Source organism: Clupea harengus, chromosome 5 (assembly GCF_900700415.2).
Source record: "Clupea harengus chromosome 5, Ch_v2.0.2, whole genome shotgun sequence".
Taxonomy (NCBI): domain Eukaryota; kingdom Metazoa; phylum Chordata; class Actinopteri; order Clupeiformes; family Clupeidae; genus Clupea; species Clupea harengus.
The window spans coordinates 5,845,416-5,864,985 of record NC_045156.1 but is presented as its reverse complement, the minus strand read 5'-3'; the positions used below and the strand labels follow the sequence as shown (position 1 = coordinate 5,864,985).

At 42.9% G+C, this 19,570-nt stretch overlaps 1 protein-coding gene across 4 annotated transcripts in view; it reads left to right on the top strand.

Annotated features, from left to right (window-relative positions):
* The first annotated feature begins 965 nt into the window (after positions 1-965).
* tafa1 (TAFA chemokine like family member 1) overlaps positions 966-19,570 on the top strand; it is a 124,278-nt gene continuing 105,673 nt past the window's right edge. For all 4 annotated transcript variants that reach the window (XR_006152409.1, XR_006152408.1, XR_006152410.1 and 1 more), the window contains exons 1-2: positions 966-1,594; positions 4,228-4,360. Coding sequence is in view for 1 of the 4 variants with exons in the window: in XM_031567466.2 (XP_031423326.1) it covers positions 4,237-4,360 (124 nt within the window). In the remaining 3 variants the exon portion in view is untranslated. The remainder of the gene's footprint in view (positions 1,595-4,227; positions 4,361-19,570) is intronic.

The window sequence follows — 19,570 nt, the reverse complement described above, 5'->3', positions numbered from 1 at the left end:
GAGTGTGCATATACGTATGTGTGTTTGAGAGTGTGGGGCCGAATGGGGGGCTGTTGAATTTGCATGTATATGTGTGTGTGTGTGTGTGTGTGTGTGTGTGTCTACTTGTAATGATGGGGGGAGTACTGCCAGAGGTAATGAACAGCTGAAAGTCTAGATCAGGAATCAATTTGGTTTCCTTCTCACCCTCTCTCCTGCGCCACAGTCCTAATGCCCTGTTAGTTTTGTAGTCCTCCACAACTACACACAATACTTAATTCACAAGGCAACATCTTCAGCCTGTCAACGGACATCAAGAGAACGTTTGTCCTTTAACGCCAACCGTGGCAGCTGCAACTTCATTTTGAAGGCGTGAGGCAAATCTAAGTGCTGGACACCGAACAAAAGCGCCATTGGCAGTGGTGAAAAAAACGGCTACGACACAGCAGCCATCCTTGGATAATGTGGTGACTGTGTACAAGACGGACGTCCTTCTATTAAAAGCACAGTGCTGTTAGCATATTTCAGTCTCGCAGCTGAAACCCTTGAAGGCAGCAAGGAAAGAGGAACATTCAAAGATGAACTCATCCCTACATCTTACCACCCACCCAACCAACATACACACGCACCTGCACACACACACACACAGGCAAGCAGACTGTCACTCACTTATCTTTTAACACCCTGGCTGTAATATTCAGAGCACATTTCCTGAAATATTGTGCAAGGTATGCAGTGCTCATTACAGCATATAGTTGCGTTCTGCAATGCTGGGCACTCTTGCTTTAAGACATGATACTCCTCTCTTTCTCCCACTCTCTTTCTCTCTCACCCTCTCTCTCCCTGTGTGTTTCTCACTCTCTCACACACACACACACATTCTCAGTAGCACTCCTTCTCTTCCTTTCCCTCTCTATTTTTCTCCCTTTCCCTCTCTCTCTCTCGCTCTCTCCAGCAAGGCAGTATTGTAATACACACAGACACGTGCACTTGCACACACACACACACACACACACACACACATGCATCGTTCATTGCATTGGAAAGGGGGGTAGAGCCTTGCGCACAGAGCTGAGCAGCCTCTCAATGGGAGACCAGAGCTGAGAGACGCGGGGGAACCGTCGCGGAGCTGGGACGAATCGCCCATCAGAAGCTTCACAAAGTGAAGAGGCAAATTAAGTCTGCATCACCACGAGGCTTTTCACCTTCAGAGGCAGGAACAGAGGAGGGCAGAGAAGTGGTAGAAAAAGAGCAGTCCTTTCAAATGATTTAGAGGTGAGATGACTAGCCCTCCATCTTCTAAACCTTGGCTAGTTTTTGACAGCATTTCTTGGCTCTGAGGTTTCTTCCTGTTTTTTTTTCCCTCTGGTTTTTCTTTTTCTTGGGGTGTCAGTGCTTGTAGGATTGCAGACTGACTGAAGCTGGGAGAGGGGACTATTTGAGACGCTGAGGAAAAACAAAAGAGCTTCTGGATTCTGCAGTTGGTTCTGCTCTTACTGGGAACTTTTTGTTACAAATCTCATCTGGTCTGAGACCATGGGTGGATTAAGGAGAATGTGCTGAGACTGTCGGGTAAAGAAGAACATACCTCCAACCATCTGACCAGAAAACTCAGGTTTGAATCTTATTTTATAATGAATCTCTGTTTGTCTGTGGCTTGCAATGGTGACTCAGTGCACACAGCAAGTATCATACGGGCTTCCTTAAAAACATAGAAGAATTGTTTTAGGTAATGGCAAAAGACAGAAAACCCTGTTTCTTTAAGGAGGGGACTGTGGGAATATTCAGGAAGATAGCTGACAGTCAACATAACCAGTAAAGCATGTGACCACATAAGGTAGGGTAATTTGTGATGCTGAAGAGTTCTTAATGGAGAACAAAGTTCTCACTTTTAACACAGTTGGTCAAATGGAAGTAAGAAACTTTAGAGATCATACTTAAGTGATTTCGACACTTTCGGTAAATCAGTGTACTACCTCGAGAAAACGGTCGCGTTGAAGAGGTGTTCCGTTAAATTTAACACGATTACACGCATTTTAAACCGAGAGACAGGCAATAGAAAATGAGTGTGTGCCAATATAATACAGAAGGTGAATACACCGCTCTGTATTTATAGCAAACCTACATCGGTCTCCTCCTACGGAGATACGCAGGTGTCTAAACGCTATCGGTAATAGAACATTTGGATAAGAATATCATGGAGCCGAGTGGGCACGTTGGTGTGCTACAGATGAAATTGTGGAATCTACTTGAACATCGCTTGCACAGTTATCACCCAGATATAAATCAATTGGCTAATTAGAAGGCAACACTAGAATACAACGGCCCATTAAACAGAAAAACAAATTACCTTTTCAGCCCCTCAAATACAAATGCAGTGTTAGGGTGGATTTGGGGGAGGCGGGAAAACAATCACAACGACCATAGCCATATCTATATTTTTTTCTGCTTCACAAACTGATGCTCACACCAATTACTTACATCAAACGAACAAGCCGATACCGGTCTACTTCACGTAGTGCATCATCTGTTGAGCATATTCATGTTTCTCAATGTGTCGTTAGCCTACTGAACGTGTTGCAGTTGTCTACTGATTAACTGTCAAATTTATCTATGACAATGCTATTCCAAAAGAGAGCAACAGCTTCCTCTCCCCATTTTTGTTTTTAAAGCTACACTTTTAAGTTTCTCAGGATGAAGGCATCCTGCCAGCGAGGAAACAGATCGGTAGTGAAGGCATTCCTCGGGGAACAGTTCGCATTTCCACAAAACTGCGGATTAAAGAGGATTTGGTGCAGGAAAGGGGATTACAATGTGCTGTTAATAATTATATGCTTAATTTCTTCATGTTGAATATTCAATAGCGGTCTCAATGTCATTTGAGGGTACGCAAAATTATGTCTGCGAATCCGTTCCAAAAAAGGGAAGCCTGCGCCTCGAACACTGAATTGTGGAGGAATTACAGGGCTGTTCACTTATGAAGATCATTTCAAAAGTGGTAAATTGTTTCATATAATCTTGTTCATTAGGATTCATAACACGTTTATAATAGTTAATGCTTCTTTCCCCTCACTTTCCTTGCCATGACGCTGAATGCCTTTCATATATCTGCATACTGAAACGCGAGAATCCATTTTAAGGAGAACTTGGGATTCAAATTTCAGTTCTCTTGTCAAAGTATGTGTTTTCATTTCAGTTCATTTCATCAACATTGAGAGTTGATTCCAGTTTTGTCTTGGTTTTGTGTTCAGTACATTGAAGCTCTGAACTGATCCTGAAGTAGGAGTAAGAGTTTGCCTACTTAAGCAGCCGGCGGGTCATCAACAACTTTATTCAAACTGGTTCCTGCTTACTGTGATAATCATGAAGTTGCAATGTTGACCAGGCTTGCGGTGGTGTAAAAGTGAAATTGGAGCCCACCTTGTCAGCCTATAGGGGAGAGGAAACACATTTCTGTATGTCACGTATCTGCATTCACTTGAAAGGTGGTCAGATGGTCTTCTGAGACGACTGACACCAAGTTCCCTTTGCTAGAGACTGCCTTTTTGGTGATCTAGTTTTCATTTCTTATCAGAGATGCAGTAAAACCTGGGGAATATCCTTTTTTAATCTTCAAAGGATTGTAAGCTACTGGCACAAAATTATAGCTGGAGGGTTTCATGTCAAAAATATGTTTAATTTCAGGCTGGTGGAATTGTAGGTAAAGGTAAAGGTATTGCAGTTCTCTGTGTGGTAGATTGAGGTTGAAGTCGTGTCTGTGTGTTTAGTATAGTTTCACTTTAGACAGGTGAAGGACACACTTTGGAACAGTAATCATATGTTGACGAGTCTTTGACATAATTGCATGCCTGTTATATGTAGACTGGTTTATATCTTCATAACGCTTCTATGTTCATGACCAGAATAACATGTTGATTCCTAATGAAAGACTGCACATCTGCATACTTACCTTCACATCTGACTGATATGCTAAGATTGCGTTTCCTGTCACACTGCTGGAAAAATAGAAATGTGTATTTGACTTCACTTTGCTGCTTAAGTGACTGTGTGTTCTAAAAAAACTGGCTTGTTGAGACAACACATTTATGACACCTTGTAATGACATAAATAAACAATTCTGTTGGGTTTGAAAGTACTGTACTTGTTGTGGGTTGGTGCTACTAATGCTTTTGTCATGTACTCTAGGTTTCTGTGTGTGTGTGTGTGTGCCTGAGGTAACCTCCACTGGTCCCATGTCTTTCCCTGCAGATTCCTGCCATGTCCTGGTTTGTGTCCCTGTGGATTAGCCTGAGCCTGTTTGTTCTGTGCCAGGCCACCCTTTATGAGACCATCCAGCAGCACCATGTGGCCAGGCCAGGGCACAACGCTATTCAGATCCTAGGTGAGTTAAAAAAAATCTATTTGGTCTTTTCTGGCTGTCTTTTGAAAACACCGCAGCTCAAAGTCTCCTGCAGCTTGCTCTTACCCAGGACTTATTGGTTGGGGTGAAGGTGGTCTTGATTTTTGAATTCTTGAAATTTTGCGCTAGGCTGAAACCGGGCGGATTTGTGAGGTTTTAGGTGAACCTGGATGGATTTGGATTGCATGTCCAACTCCCCTCCTGCACTGTTGGAGAGGCGAGCTCTTGAAGTTTTACCTGAGCTTTGAGTTTGGTTATTTCATTTGAGCAGAGTTTTTCAAGTGCAGAACAGAACACCTCCTCTCTCCTCTCCTCCCCTCCCCTCCCCTCTCCTCTCCTCTCCTCGCCAGCTCAGGTTCCTCTGTGTTTCCTCGCTCTCTCTGGAGGTCTCTGCAGGGGTGGGAAGGGCTGAGAGAAAGCAGAGGCATTTTGGTTTCAGCAGCCTGCATGGCGAGGCCGACTCCAGGCTAAAAATCTACATCAGTCTGTGAGAAACCAGGGGGGTGCTTTGATCACCGTGACTCAGATGGAAATGACAATTATGTTGCTCTTGCTCTGCGGAAATATTCCACAATTAAGCAGTTTCGGTGGCGGCGCACGGGCCAAAGGGGTGGAAGTCACCGAGGCGGGTCTCATTCATAGGCTTTTTGTGCAGCGACAGTGGAGCAGCCTAGCACCCCTTTTCAACTGTGACACCAGGTCCTGGGGGCAAACCAAAAACTGAAGCGGCACACAAGTCAGTCTGTTCCCTATTCCTTTTTCCCTCCAAATGTTAGCACATTAATTATTCATATTTTGATTTTTAGAAAAAAATCTGAATGATTCTGTCATCACACAGAGAATCTTTGATAATAAAAAAAAGTAGCATTTTCCTTGCCGGGCATGCATGGTGGCGACAGAAATTCTCTGTAACTGACGAGGTCCCAGAGTGGTGTGGATGTGTTATGGTTTATTTCTGGCTGCAGCGACTGGCAAATGGAGCCGTGTGATCTGTGAGGGGTAGAGACAGGCTTCACTTCACACAAAAGCACTCTGGACTCATTAATCTGAACACAAGGAACGGAAAGCGTCGAACGACAGGAGTGCCCAGATGAATTTTTAAAAGAGTGCTTCCAAGCTTTTTTTTCTCTACTGGCCCAGCAATGCATGGTGCCAAAGATGTACAAGGAAGTGCATGCCCTACAGTAAGTGACTTCTAAATTATGGAAGAACAGGCAAAAAAAAAGAGGTGGGGAACGCAGTCACACTTCATGGAGAGCTTGTATAGATTATCGTTGGAAGACACCTAGATGAGTGAATTTTCCTCAGAAATATGTGGGATGTTGCTGTGCACACATAGAGGTCCACTCACACACACACACACACACACACACACGCACGCACAGGCACACTTGCTTGTGCTCTTGAAGAATGTTTCCTTGTAGAGGCCTGTTACTGAAGATTTTATGTATCCTCAGGGAAACGAAAATAAAACCACAAGATGGAGGAGATGCATTAGAAATAGATGATCACCCCATAAAAATGATCAGCCCTCCCATACTTTGTCCTGGCTATTTAACATTTGTCAAAGCAGACATGGGCTCAAAACCACTCTACGGTAGCCTCTTCATTGTATTGTTTATCCTCCTAAGCCATGAAAGCCTGCTTGTGGTTGTGGTATTGCACACTGTATCATATGATCTCGGAAGCAAAACAGGAGGGGGGGAAGAAAACTGAATAGTATATTGATGTTAAGCGCTAGGAGCTGAACACTGAGTGCCAGACTCACGCAAGACTCACTGAAATAAAAATACAGTATATATTTAACATTAGGCTTTTAGTGAGCCTTTTATGTGAGGTAAAATGTTTTTTTTTATCATTGGTGCAGATGATGTCAGTCTTGGGCAGTCTTGGGTTGTATCCAGCTAGACCTTAGCAGGGCTGTTTTCTCGGAATTGAAATACTATGATGAATATTTGAATTAGAATTGATTTTATAATTTGCGGATCCTCTCTAGTTTCACCAAGCAGACCTTAAGATATAAATAGATTTGCACTGCCTGATGAGGGAGAAGGAGTAGAGAGAGGGAGAGAGAGAACTCAGATCTGAAGATGAAGAATTTTTACGCTTAATGCCTTTATCCCGCAATCAAAGGTTATCAAAATGAGCTATCAGCATATAAAATGACATATGCTAAATGCGTATTGAGCCTGATACATTATGAATATCTGCCATCATTTATTAAAGAGCAAGAGATACTCACATGATAATATGGGATGATATGTACGGTATATTTCACAGTTTGTAGAGAACACGAAGATTTCAGAGTTGTAGATATTCCATTGTATTGAAAAAGCCAATATAGGTATTGACAGCCATGTAAAAAGGCTTTTAGTGAGATATAGTGAAGTCTAATTCAATCTTTGTGTTCTTTATTATGCTGCGTTTACAATGTCAGCTCCTATTATGGTTAGGCAGGCCAGGATGTTGACTGCAATGGAGCCTTCCTGGTCCATAAAGAAAGGCAGTAACTGTAAGCAGCAGATAAACCTCTCCCACTGCCCGAGGCTATAGGGGTTGACACAGAGACCGTAAGTTCAAAACTCACTCTATTAGAACATGCGAAAGAAAACAGACAGGATATGCACATAGACAGATCGAGCTACAGAGGTATGTGTGCCTGAGGAGAAGGCCGAACATGAAGCTTTCAGTAGAAGCACACGCTCAGATATCATTTTATGTTCAAGGAGCCCACTTGACTTCTGCATTTGTTACATTCAGTCGTCCCAAAATGCTTGGAGATGGCTATTCTTGAATGACCTCTCTCTGTCTTTAAAAAAAAAGAGAAAAAGAAAGAAATTATGCTTCCCTGACAAAAAAATCCTGTCACACTTGTGGTTTGTATTGAGTAACAATTCGCTCGACTGCTCCATCACCCGCCCGTGCAGCGTCATGCCACCCGTCCCATGAGCCTCCGCTTCCCGAGCTCCCTGGCGCCCTGCACTCAGACGAGATTGATGGCGCTCTGATTCTAGTCAGCCAATTCTGGTCTCTCAAGAAATAATCCACTACGTTGACGGATGAGTGGAATGTGACATGACACAATCCTCCCCTACTCGGGGCTCTCCTCCTGCCTTACCTGCTGGCTGACGCGGCGCACGAAGCCATGGCTTCATCAGTCTCCGACTTGCTGGTGTTTTTTTCCCCAAATGTTCTCCTCTTCACTATCAGGCTTATTTTTTGTTCTGGTCGTGTCTAACAAGGGCAGGCAAGCACAGTCCCCATTTCATCTGTGGAATTGGCCAGGCTAGAAGTTGAGACATGAATTCAGGAATTCCTAGGTGTGTGTTCGCTTGCTTTATATCACGACAAGGTGTCATGTTGTGGCTTGGTTTGTAGGCGTGTTTGTCAAGGTCATGAGGTATTAGATATGAAAATGTAGCTGGAATAAGTCACAACAGAGCTGTCATCCCCTGACATATTCGGTCCCTGAATATGTGGGCTGTCAAATAGTCTATATGAGAAGGTTGTTTTTTAAAGTATTTCTGCTTAACTGTCACTCATAATTTGTCAGGCAGGGAGCAGGGATCACGGTTATCCATGTACAAATACTTCTGTCTGTATAGCGGTGTGAAAGCTGTAATTGCTTTGCACAGAATTACAGTGATTGTAAGTCCATAAATATAGACATGCTTCTCTCAAATGTTTATTCTCAACCCTTTAGTGGTTTAGGTTAGAGGTTATATTTAAACTGGAGCGCCGTCTATCTGTATGTCTAGCTTTGTTGACTTAGATTTTTAGGGGTTCTTGTTTTCATTCAGATGGAGGAGAAATGGCTCATTGAGTGCTGTCAAAGTAGAGGAGGAAATGATTAGCACTTCATAGCAAGCTGTGATCAATTGGTAGTTGAGGAGTTGGCACCCTGATTTAGTCCATTGATTTAGTATTAGCATTCAATGACTATTCTGCCTTCTGAGATTTGAAATTGCTAATCAATGTGGTGTTCAGTATGCCATATGAAGCACAGGGCTCACCAAGTCGGTGAGGCTGTGGACAGGGGGATTGCGTCCCATTGATCAACTTCATGTGGATTATCAGTTCAATGAAACCTACCACAGTGTACCAGATGCTGTGTTCTATTAGTCTGAGATTATCAATATGAATATCCGTAATTCATTAGATTGCTGGGACATTTGATGCGGCGTGCATGCACAATGACTGATTGATGTATTAATGGTTTATTTATTTTTGTATTTATGGGTTATTTCATTTCATCCTCTTTAGATGCATATATTGACATGAAAACACCAAAAAAGGCTTTGATTCCATGTTTGCTTTGTGTTTCTGTGCCATCCATTTTGTGATGCTGTTTAAAAGAACAATCTCTGTGTAGTGCTCTTCATTTGAAATTGGTCAGTTTCACCCCAGCAAAGCCAAGTTACAGTGCAACATTGTTTTTACAGCAAAGCTACTTTAACAGGGTAAACTCTAGACATTCGACAATACAAACACATTTAGGGACAAAATGACCATGTGAAAGAGAACACCATACTAACACAACCTGATTGATTTCACAGCAACCTTTAATTGAGCAAACCTGTTGGAAGGCAAATTGATAAATGAACCCAAATTCAATTTAATTCAACGGGTGGTGACTTCACCTTTTTGTTCCTCTGAAAATTGGATAACACAGGAACATTCAATTAGGGTGGCTCAGATAATTCAAGGGCTCATCATTTTGAGAATGCCTTCACAGACTGTCACAAACAAGCCATTAACACCAGTGGCCAGATTAAATTGTATTGGGTTTTGAATGAGATGGTAGAAGGGGTGTTAGAATCACTGCAATTCTCATTGGTTAAAGAGGTTTCCGCAGTCTCCTGAAATACAAACAAAAGTACTTTAAAAATAATAATAACAAAAAAAAGCTTGGTGTAATTGCTTGGTGATGAAAATCAAACCAAACGTGACACAAATGTAATTAGAAACATTTATTTTCACCCATGGTGCTTTCGGCTTTCTTGTTTTTGGCTCTGGATTTCAGAGCTTTTTATTATAATTGTTGTAAAAACTATACCTTTCTGAGAGGAACCCATTGGTGAGACTTCTGCCGATTGCCTGCCATGCCATTTGAGATAATGAAAGCCCCCTTTTTCCACAACCCGGGCAATAACGGCATGATCAGTCCTGTGCTCAACACGCTTCTCTCACCCATCTGAGCTTTTTCTCTTCAATTTCCTCGTCTCTATCGGGCCCTCAGCCGATTTGTCATGGATCAGATGAGACAATTTGTCATGGATTAGTACACTTAAATGTCTGTGATGCTGGGAGCAGCCAGTGGAAAAGCTGAAGAATCCTATTACAGTGATTTTTATGGCATTTTGGGGGATGGGTGGGATGGTAGTCGAATTGGCACTGTACTGTACGTGAGCTTCATACATTCGTTTTTTTCTTTTTCTTTTCTCTTTGCCGTTTTAGAATTGCTGACTCATACACAATAGTTCTTGGAGGAAGTTTCATTGATGTTTATGCCGACTGGGAAATGTGGGATATCGAGTCTGGTTACAGTAGATACTTTCCTCTTTCCACATTCAGGTCATGCAGGCAGAATCTCTCCTTAATGAAATGCTGTTAGTATTAGTACTAACACCAGTATAAGTATGAATCAATGTCAAAATAGCAGGCGTGTCTTTCTTAGATTAAGACTTAAGACAGAATTGCACAAATTCCAGTCATTAATCATGAAACATTTCATAAAACAAAATGTAAGAAGGAGAGGGGAAACCACAGCTCTCCTAAGCTTGTGGGCTGTATTGAGCAAAAGTAATTTTGCACCAGAGAAATAACGAGGTTATTAGTGTTTGCTAAGCAGCACTGTGTTTCTGGGGCTGCGTCCTGCCCTGCTCTTTTAGAGGCTTCTCTTTGGATCCCTGAGATACGATGAGATTAGCCTCCCTCTCCCTTATCGGCTCTTACGTCTGATAAACGTGTCAAACAGCAGACAGGCTGCACCCTCTCACAAGATATTTTAAACAGTCTATCTGGATTCAACCAGTTCACTCAAACAGGGCCAGACTGTTGGCTACTGCTGTTGCGTTCTGAAGCTTCTCCCGCTGGAGATCATGTTAGGACAATATGCATATAAAGCATTGCACCATAGCAAGTAAGGGATCCCATTATGCCTGGTTGCATCTCTCGCTCTCTTTGAACTACACAACCTCATGACTGTCAAACCGCATGAGTGCCCTGGTTGTTCTAACAAGCGCTAAAGCGTTCCTAGCAGCACATTGCTATGCAGCTCCTATAATTCGCACAATGTTTGGACACCAGTGCAGGCAAATTTGCCTTACATATACACTCTGACTACTGCAATCGGCATGAAATAAATACCAAGATATTTCCTCCATCACAGTATCACCATGCAGTACAATCAGGAACCTCTACAGAAAGTTAAGGAAAGAGAAAACATATCTGAGTGTCTCTGCTCTGTTCTGCATCGATTGATGAAGCTCGTGTTGTCATACACCACAACATTTAAAGTCTGCATGCATCATCATAACCTCCTCCTTCTCAGACTTTTGAAGCCCTGTGTGAATGCTGTCAGGAATGAGCCGCTAATGAAATGCTAGGATGCTAGTGGTATCACCATACAGCCTTTCCCCCTCGTCTTGGGTTTTTATACAAAACTGTTTGTATGATGAAGCACTGGAGCCTCGGTGGTATTAAACATGCACACTCTCACACCCACTTAAGCCATTTGATCTGATTGAATATGCAGAGGAAGGTCAAAACTTTCACCTCATTTTTCATGAATAGTTATCCATCTTGTGCTGAGGAGTGATTGTAGCTGTGCCCCAAATGTCTTCCTGGCTCCCTCTCTCACAAGGAAAATAACTCAATTTGTCTTGTCTGATATGACTTGATGAGCCAGACTCATATTGCCTTATCCTGCCCTTATCATCTGAACACCCAATAATGACAAGTCCTTCAGAGAGAGGGCCGGCCCTTCTTAATCTTAGCTAATATGGAGTACACACACTGACCAGAAAGTCCCACCGTTTTACTCTGATACATATAAAGTACTGCCGGTACTGTATCTGTTGTTCAAATAGGGTAGATTATGTACAAGCCAAGGGGATTTTGAGTGTTTATATAGCACACCTGTTTCTGTTCACATCAGAGGCTAACTCTTGTTTGCCCTTTTCATTTTCCTTCAACTTCCAACTGCACATTTCTATTAAATCACAGCCTTTCAAAGAGGAGGTGGTTTCACCCACTGAGTTTGAATGCCATGGATAATGCCTGGCTGTCTGCTAATTTGTACCTACGTGCTCTGTCTGTCAGGTAGATTGAATCAGTCTCATTGTACAGAGGGAGGGATGAGAGATGAATTGTGACGCGGGTCTGTCGGCGTCTCACTGTCCACACCATTATTAGGATAGCTCTGCTTATTATCTGCTCGGGGACTCTGTTCTCGGGAAGCTCACCTATTGTGGTGTGAACTATAGACATCAATGGCTCCCCCCTTGTTTCTCTGCAGGCTGTCAAGCATGCACTCTTTTCTAGAGAGCATTCAGAAGCAGCAGGCAGTCTTTGAGGAGTTTGCGTTTATTATCTCTTTATTCTGAAAGGCACTCTTAAAGACCGTTTTACCACTATAGGTCTCAGTTGTCTTCTTTTCCCCTGATTGTATGCTGTCGGCCCTGATTGTATGCTGCCGGGCCACTTGGGGATAGAATAGATGATTCATTCTGTCATTCTCAAAGGGTGTTTGTCTGAAAGGCGTCGTCAATAAGATGAGCTGTAATTGTGCAACGTGCTTTTTATCTGAAGTGATAATTACCGTGTTCGGTTACAATCCGTTGGTTGTGCATCATGACTGCATTCTTAACTCTCATGTTGTGTTCCGGTCAGAAATTACAGTTTTGTGACTTTCGGATTTTAATACAAATCTTTTTTTTTTCATGTTAAACATATGAGGATTCATGACATCATTCACGCTGCCAACTTGAATGGATAAAATAAATTATAGTAAGGTTTATTTTTTTCCTAAAATAATTTAACTTTGTTACATTTGTTGTCAAAAATGAATGTCCAAGACAATAACACTTTTATGAGTTTTATGAGTGACAAATAATAGTAAAGTTGTTAGATGTCACATTTAATGCAGACATGAAACAGGTATCCAATGGAAGAGAGGACCTTATGCTTTGTAATGATGCTAGTAACTTGGAACAAGGCAGGTTTGAGGAATCTTGTTTTGAAAATGCATACAATTCAGAAAAGTTGCAATCATTGGTCATTTCTACACCCATTTTCACACCGCTGTGTCATAGCTGAATAAGTCGCAAAGTATCAAATGAAATATCAAAATGAACAGCAAGACTCACCCTATCGGATAATGCTAGTTGCTCTGCTTTTGAAACTAGGCCTACTTCAGAGTGTCCCACCATCAAAGTTCTGATCTCACCAGATTACAGGCAGTTTTGTCTATACATATCTGAAAGGATATCCTCCCTGATAATTTGATTTGAGGTAGATGTAAAAATCTCAAATATAATAGAATTGAATAGACGCAAAAAGGATTTTCCTTAATATGAAGGATAATGTAAAACCTATACAAGTAATATCATATCTCTTATATTTACCAAGTTAGAAGTTTAAAAGTAAAGGGGGTGGCATTATGCAGCACATAGCCCAGGGCTCTAGAGATAATTGTTAAAATAAATGGTTTAATACACAAAATAATAATAATCCTGAGAATTAGATTTGCACTAGTTGTATGTATGTTAACAGTTTTTATGTGAAAAAGCTGAGTGGTATAACATCATTGAATGAGGCTTAAAAACTAGAAATTGTATATAATTAATAAAATTGTATACAATATTAAAAGAAAACTGTCATAAAGATAATTACTTGCTTCTTCAGAAAGGTTCCAATAAATATATATCGAAATCAAATGATTACAAAAAGCATTATTAGCATGTATGTCAGGCTGGTTCATTCTGAGCGGAACCACAACAAGAGTAAGAGAAGTCACCACTAGCGAGGAATATGATTACTCCGTCCTTCTGCAATATTATTCTCTAATCGTAATCTCATTTCAAGATTTGTAGTCACACATATTTAGTGATGTTGAGCAATTATCTATCATTCACATTCTTCTCCAGTATTGTGGTTTGTCTTCCATTGACTAACCATGTCTCTCACATCAGTTAATAAGACCTAATGCAGCATTGAGTGGATCAAAGAGAAATTGACATTCTAGCTAAGTGGCTGTTTTCTACTTAAATGAACACAGCACATGGACCTAGTCATCCAAGGGGGAGCCCTGTGGCCCCTGACAGCACCTACACTTAAAGGAAGTCAAAGGTCTTTAGTGGAATGTGCACCTATCTGATACGATTCTGGAAGCACCTAGCCGACTAGTCGTTTCCTGCATTCCTTTCTATTGTGTTCCTGCATTCCTTTCTATTGTGTTCCTCTTCAGATGCTTGTGCCAAATGACTCATACACAGTTGGAGTATTATTCAGTCTTCAGTCAGTGAACCACCACAGAATAGCAAAAAGGAGAGCACCGCGCTAGATCACTGAAGGTGTGTGTGTGTGTGTGTGTGAGAGAGAGAGAGAGAGAGAGAGAGACAGAAAGAGAGAAAGAAAGAGGCTCATGCCTTCTGAAATAGCCCTTAATGGAGTGCCTCTACTCCTTGGTGTCTTTTCTGGGCAAGAAAATGTACGATTTGCGTCGAGAGAGAAAGACACACCACCCGACAATGCACGCCTTCTCGAACTCCTTTCGACAAATTGAAATTGTCAAGCCAAGCCCACACAGGTGTCGGCTGCAGAGGGTATGCAGAGGAAGGGGAGGTGAAAGAGGGGGTGGGGAGGTGAGGACCAGAGGCTATGAGAGGAGGAGTGGAGGAACACAAAAGCCGTGCTCATTAGAGGGGGGTGGGGGTGACAGGTCGTCGCACTCGGCTTGACATTCCGGCGTGAACCGTGGCACGGAGTGCGAAAGCACACAGGGGGCACCAGGAGTGCCTGGGTGAAGGCGGCAGCAGCTGCGTGCCGCGGCGCCGTTGGCCTCCTCGAGGGCAAAGTGGCATCGCTGGAAAATATGAAAAAAAAAAAAAAATTGCATCTTCGTACACACGCTGAGGTTCAGAGGTTGGCAGGCATGTTTTTCACCCCTTGCTGCTGTCAAGTTATCCACACCTGAGGAAGGGGGCCTGCGTGATGTAGCTGCAAGAAAAGAAAAAATACTTGAGCACACATGGTGCTTAAGAGCAGAACACTCATATTTGTGCTCTGACACGGTAGATTGCCTTTGTTATTGGCACAACATTAAGATCCTCAGCGAAGCCCCTCTCTTTTTCTGCTTGGTCGGGCCAAAGTCGTCTCCACAACACGTTAGCATAATGGAGGCCTATTGCAGAGTGCGTAAATATTTCATACCTCTGTAATGTAATGTATTAGCATGACATTTACAGCAGAGATCCAGCACCGTGGGCTTTACCTTGGCGTTAAAAAGGCAGATTTGCCTTGTGATGTAGCGCGCGCCTTTGTGTTGGAAGCTGCGAAGAATTATGGGGTTGGGGGGAATTAGTTGAAGCACCACTTCAGCGCTGAATCGATGAATGAGATTTAAATTACACTTATGAGATGAAAGCCCCTTCTCCCAGAGTATCAGATGCAATCCAACAGCAATAGGGCAAACGGCTGAGGCGAGACAGACTCCAGCTAAGGAGTGTTTTTCTGGATAACGATCATCAACACTGGTGGGCTTCAAAGCTAGATGAATGCTGTGCTTTATGTGGGTTTAATAATGCTAATGGAACAGGTCAAAATTATAGCCCATTTGTTGGGCATGCAGAACCCAGCTGGAGGTTATTTTATGTGCTGTATAGACATGTTGTTCTGAAGGATGATGGATGTTGTATGTCTAGAGGTATGTTTATATGAAATAAAGTAGAATGCAACTACCTAGTCAAGAGAGCGTATCCCATACGACCTCTATGCTGAGTCTTAGAAAGTGCCACCTCCCTCCCCTACTTCCTCCCATAGTCCTGATTACTGAGCGAAACAGGAGATTTCTTACTCTGGCTCAGCATGTGAAAGTGGGTGAAAGGTACTGGCGAGGAGGAGGAGGACGACGACGACATGGCAGATATATCCTCTCCCCTGAAGGATGTCTGCCATCTATCATTACGCGCAGGTGTGCCTCGTGCGAGGTGGCCGGCTACAGTCATTTCCAAGAGGGCTCTGCTGGCCAGACATGTGAATCTTCCCCACGTGCCGGTGCGCCTCAGCTCCAGCCAGGCAGAGGCAGAGGCAGAGGCAGAGGCAGAGGCAGAGGCAGAGGCAGAGGCAGAGGCAGAGGCGGCACAGACAGATGGTGTCCATTTGATCAGGAGGTGCTGTAATGTCAGGCGGGGACCAGCTTAACGAGTACCTGTCACAGGGTCCTCACGAGCGACGCCATCATCTCCATCTCTCCCACCATAAATGTATTAACCTTTTTAGAACGCTCCGCTCTCTGCACACCTGCCCATGCAGCACAGCACACACTCTCCGGGCCTGCCAGCGGGCAAAAGGCCAGTTTGTGTGTGTGTGTGTGTGTGTGTGTGTGTGTGTGTGTGTGTGTGTGTGTGTGTGTGTGTGTGTGTGTGTTTATGAATGTGTATCTGTGTGTATCTCTGTGTGTATTTGTGGCAGAGAAAGTGATCTCTCTCTCTCCCTCTCTCTCTCTCTCTCTCTCGCTCCCTCTCTATCTCTGTGCTAGTGTGTGTGTGTGTGTGTGTGTGTGTGTGTGTGTGTGTGTGTGTGTGTGTGTGTGTGTGTATGTGTGTGAGTGTGTGTGTGTGTATGTCCATAATGCATGTATGAAAAATGACCATCGCACTCCCCAATGTAACTTCCATCCTGGCCTAGATGGGACTCCTGGCGCCATTTGCCCATTTCCACATGTGGAGACAACAATACTGCCTCCTCTCTTGCAATCTGTTCCGATGGACAGCCAAAGCTGTGCTCCGCTGGTGCATAACATTCTCTGCCTTTTTTGGTCCGTGCACTGGCTTTTAAAGCTGTCAATCAGAAGGCTCTTGCTGTCATGTGGGTCCAACGATGCTGGAATTTTGCCAGAGTATATTGGGCACAGTTACTTTCTTTACCTGCCTTCCTTCAGCATTTAGAGCCTTTTTAAGCAGGGATTATTCAACCTGCAATAGGATGCCATTACAGATCGGGGCATATGATATGGTAAACAAATGATAATATGTTACCGTGAGCAGCATACCTATCAAAATCCTCATTATGCTGTCTATCCTGATGGCCGTGGCATTCAGAACATTTTCAGGATCACATTCCAATGTTATCTTGTCACACTAGCAAATCATATTTAAGATGGATAGATTTTAAAGGCAAGAAAATCCCCTATTTTTTTGTCAGAAATATAAGGTTACACATTTTTTTTTATTTTGAGCTGCATGAGAAAATGTGGCCACAGTGAAAAAAAAGAAAAACAGCACTGTGTATACGAAACAGACGCTTGCTGCCTCACTGCCGTAATAGACAGGTGTCTCATAAGGCATGACTTTCGAGTGAAGGCATCTTCTATGAACGATGGTTTCGAATGACGTTTTAAGAACATTTACGGTAATGAATGACGTCGTTTCTGTGTTAACTTTTAAAAAAGCGAAAAAAAAGTCAAGCAAATTATATTTATATACAAACACGGCCGTCTGTGGAGTTTGGTCGAGGATACATCGATGCTGCCTCCAAAACATTACAGGGGCAGTTTGATGGATTCTTACCAGACAAGAAAGAGAGTTTCGAATGGTCTTTGATGCCTCACTGTCATGTTAGACACCCGCCTGAAATATTATTTGACCCTAGATTTGAACAGATCCGTGTTGTTATATATTTAATAGGACAGTGGAAGTGTTCTGGTCAGCCCGTTTGGTTCTATCTACGGTCTTAGAAGTTGGCAATACATTTTGGTTATACATGCATGAAATATAACTCATGCAGGTCATGACATTGTTTTTCTGAGATCAGTCAAAGGTTTCGATTATCGAAGCTCTGTGCCCTCTCATTATGACTAGATATGAGTTATCTTAAAATCTAATCAATGAATTAAAAAAGAATGAATGTCATTACGGCATTATCTGTTTATATTTAGTTATTTATCCTCATTTATCTATTAATGCAATATAGTGACACATAGCGTTGGTTGTCAAAAACGTTTAGCTCTGAAGTCTGCTGCCTGATGAAGGTGCTTGTTACCATATTTAACTACGAGTCCACAAATAGACCTATATAGTACAAACATTATAGCTTATTTGACCTGGTTTCACTAACCTATCATTCATGACCTTGTCAAAATGTTCAAGGCCATATGCTCTGCCATTCTTTCACATCCTTTGTAATATATCTACAGTCAAATGATTTCCTTCCTTTGAGTTTCGGCGAGAGTTTGATGTCAGTCTGAATGCGTCTCAGACATTTATTAGTCATTCTTGGTCGATCAGACACAATTACAAAAGAATATGCAGATTTTCTTTTGAGGATTTGGTCTTCATGTGCACAGCAGGCAGGAGTGTTTGTTGTCAGATGAAGTGTCGGTGTAGATAAACACCAGCTCCGGAGCCATTCATTTCTCTTCCTCCATCTTCCTCTTCCTCTGTGTTGCCTCAGCCCATGCTCAAGACACCCAACTGCACTTTGAATCCATTTTGCCAGGGCACTACACACAGTCACATGCAAACATTTCGTAATACACACATCTCAAGGTTAGGGGAAAAAAACAGAGAAGAAATAATTGGAAAGCACCACTGGCATTTGGAATTCAACTCATGCGCTTAGCTTGGAACAACAAACCGATACCGAAACAGATATTAAACAATATATGTTTTTTCCCCCAGCAACCTTATTTACAGAATGTACTCAATGTTTTTTCGAAGTGCAATGCCTGAACCCTCAGAACATAAGGAGGTTGTATCCCCATCTCCGGAACACTTCAGTGCTACTCTTCTGTTTCTGAGGGGATAAAATGACCTAGGGCCAAGGTAATGCTTGTCCACTCTTTCTGTTCAAAATGTAGTTCATTTTCAGTCACAAACTGCTGAAATGTTCCCCTTCAGAACAAGCCAAAGGACTGTACAGACTAGATGGTAACACTCCGGTGCTTGGTACATTACTCTTAAATGCCCTTAATATTTTAGTACCATACATGATAGCAATGGCTTTAACACTCGAAAGCTCTTTGTGTGAAGGCTCAGCCTGGAATCACTCTTAGGCCATTGAGCAATGAGTGGGAGAACGAGAGTGTGACAGCGAGATAGAGAGAAAGAGAGAAAGATAGCACACGGCACGTTTAAAGCACTGGCCATAGGTTAACGGAGGCAGTGTAATCCCCAGAGATTATGGATAGAGTTATTATGTGTGGGACGCTGACAGGGAGGCAGAGCCATTCTGCGTGAGCGATGGACAGGAAATGTGAGAGCCGTACCCGTTCGCCCTCCATTGCCGCTGCCTGCGCTTCATTCGTTCCGGCAATTTCTGGGAGTCGACTGTCGGGGAGTCACAGAGCAGATGTGATGTGGCACAACAAAAACTGGTAAATTGTCACTGTCATTTACGGTGAGGGACACTGGCCATTATTGAGGCCACTGTTCATCTCTTCAGGGCTGGGATGAGGGGGAGCACACGGTGGGGGTGGTGGGTGGAGGTGTTGGTGGAGGAGGGGGGTGGAGGTGCTGTTTGTGGAAGCCCTCGTCTGATGGATATGAGGTTGTGTCATGGGGAAACAAAGAAATATGAAATTCATGTGACACTGTCACCTCCCTTCCTTGCCTCTCTTTCTCAGTCTCCCTGTCTTTTCTCTCTCTCTCTCCCTCTCTCTCTCTCTCTCTCTCTCTCTCTCTCTCTCCACCCCTCGTCTCTTCTTACCACTCCCATTAGATGCAATGCTCTGTTTCCACTAAAGACTTATTGTCAGGAAGCCGGGGTCCTAATGACAGGCCCTGCTCTCCTTTGACAGGCCCTGCTCTCCAAGGGTATAAACCCTTGTAGATAGCAGTGGGAAAGAGGGAGGCAGACAGAGAGAGAGAGAGAGACCAGAGAGACCAGAGAGACCAGCGAGAGAGAGAGAGTGCTCTATACAAAGTCTGTAGCAACAGTATTTCATCTTCAGTAATTGCAGAGAAATTACCC